The following is a 1,847-nucleotide window of genomic DNA, read 5'->3' on the forward strand; positions in this document are numbered from 1 at the left end:
GTGTTGCTGAAATATTGAAGCTGTTCACTGAGACGAACACCGAAACCTCAAAGTTTTAATCTTAGCCTTGACCAAGGTCAAAGTCCCGCACTTTGTGACCTGCTACAAAAATGTTTTAGATTAAGAAAATTCATATTTCTGGTTTAAGGATTCAGAATAATTTCCCACGAGCTCAAAGCCTTCGCAGGCTAAAGATGAGGTTAAAATGTGAATGAAGACATGAGACTGCCGTCACAGAGAGGGGAAATCCCTAATATGGTCAGAAGCTTTAAGGGTACAAGAGAAAACATTTTAAAAAATCATAAAAACATAAAAATATGCAGCTGGAAATGAGCAGATTCAAACATTCAACACCAGGATAGGGTGGAAATTACAAATGAGTTTAATTGCCCATCACATCACTTTGCCAGTGATTATTAGCGTAGTTGATAAAATACCACAAACTTAACTTAAACTTAAAGAATTCTTGGTGGTTTACAGACAAAAGCTTTAATTTTTCATGTAAAATGTGAAGTTCGGGGACAGGACTTCAGTTTGTCGTCTTTTCAGCGTTCAAGAAAGAAATATTTAAAAACAAAAGTCTGCAGTGAAACGAACAAAACACCACCTGAGTGTACAATGAGCACGGTTTATATAAAAGCCATGCAGTAATCTGACTCACACGGTCACAGCGAGCGGCTCTTGCTGTGAATTTGACATTTTAAGAAAAATACAGAAACTCTGTGGGCGTGGTCAGTCCTCTTCCTCGTCGGTGTCCAGCGGTCCTCGGTTTGCAGGGAGCGATGCTGTGATTCGCTGCCAGCGGTTTGGTGGCCAGATGATGTGAGAGGCCCGACCGTGAAGCAGCCCCACAGACACCTGGGAAAAAAACAGCATCACAACTTTTAACAAACAATCAAATTAAACAAATTTTATTTGATCGTTTTACCACCTTTGAATTCCCTGCTATTGTTTTCAGCAGCCCTCCAGTTTTATCTGTCACACTTAAAGACCACCTAAAGACAGAAGTTTTAACAAACACACACTCAAAATATAACATGATCACTTTAACCTGCACATAGATAATCCTTCTGACCCTGCAGCAAAAGAATTCTTAAACTTTTAAATGTCTTAATGGTCTTGGGCCTTCTTATCTCTCAGATCTGCTTTTACCATACGAACCCTCGCGGACCCTGAGGTCCTCTGGTACTGGCCTTTTGATTGTCCCTAAAGTCAGGACACATCTCACGGAGAGGCAGCTTTTCAAGTGGTATGGTCCTCGTCTGTGGAACAGCCTGCCGGAGGACTCAGGGCCGCAGAGAACGTACATGTTTTGTAAGAACAGGCTCAAGACCACCTTTTTAATTTAGCTTTTATTTAACGTTTATTTATTTTACGCTTATTTATTCTATCCTGTTATTCTATTATTAATTTAGGCTTTACCTAATATTTATTGATTTTATTCTTATTCATTTTTTAATCTTCTTACTCTATTTATATTTATATTTATATTTATATTTATTATTTATATTGTATCCTGTTCTTATTTATTTTATCATTTTACCCTGTATATATCCTATTGTGTCATATCTCCAGTGTTTCCTCGGAGGGCGCTCTCTGCACCGGGGCTGTTATTGACCGTGGCTGCTGGGTCTCTGGGGTCCTCTCAGCCTGGTTGGGGGGCTCCTTTGCCTCCCTCCGGCTGTGTGCCCAGCCTGGAGGCTGCGGTCTGTGACCGGCTCCCGGTGCAGACGGCTCCCTGTTATAGTGTTTCCTCACTTGGCTCATGTGAACCCAGCCCAATTTTTACTCTTTAAGTGTGCGCGTGTGTGTGTGTGTGTGGTGGGGGTGGGGGGATATATGTGTAT

The 1,847-nt window shown here is 41.1% G+C and overlaps 1 protein-coding gene across 3 annotated transcripts in view; it reads right to left on the minus strand.

Moving 5' to 3' along the window:
• Positions 1-547: 547 nt before the first annotated feature.
• immp2l (inner mitochondrial membrane peptidase subunit 2) overlaps positions 548-1,847 on the minus strand; it is a 207,132-nt gene continuing 205,832 nt past the window's right edge. For all 3 annotated transcript variants that reach the window (XM_005936391.3, XM_042226402.1, XM_042226403.1), the window contains exon 6: positions 548-858. In XM_005936391.3, the coding sequence (XP_005936453.1) occupies positions 733-858 (126 nt within the window). In that variant the 3' untranslated portion in view covers positions 548-732. The remainder of the gene's footprint in view (positions 859-1,847) is intronic.

The sequence above is a fragment of the Haplochromis burtoni genome, unplaced genomic scaffold (assembly GCF_018398535.1).
Source record: "Haplochromis burtoni strain Fernald_Lab_line unplaced genomic scaffold, NCSU_Asbu1 Contig_210, whole genome shotgun sequence".
NCBI classification, from domain to species: Eukaryota; Metazoa; Chordata; class Actinopteri; order Cichliformes; family Cichlidae; genus Haplochromis; species Haplochromis burtoni.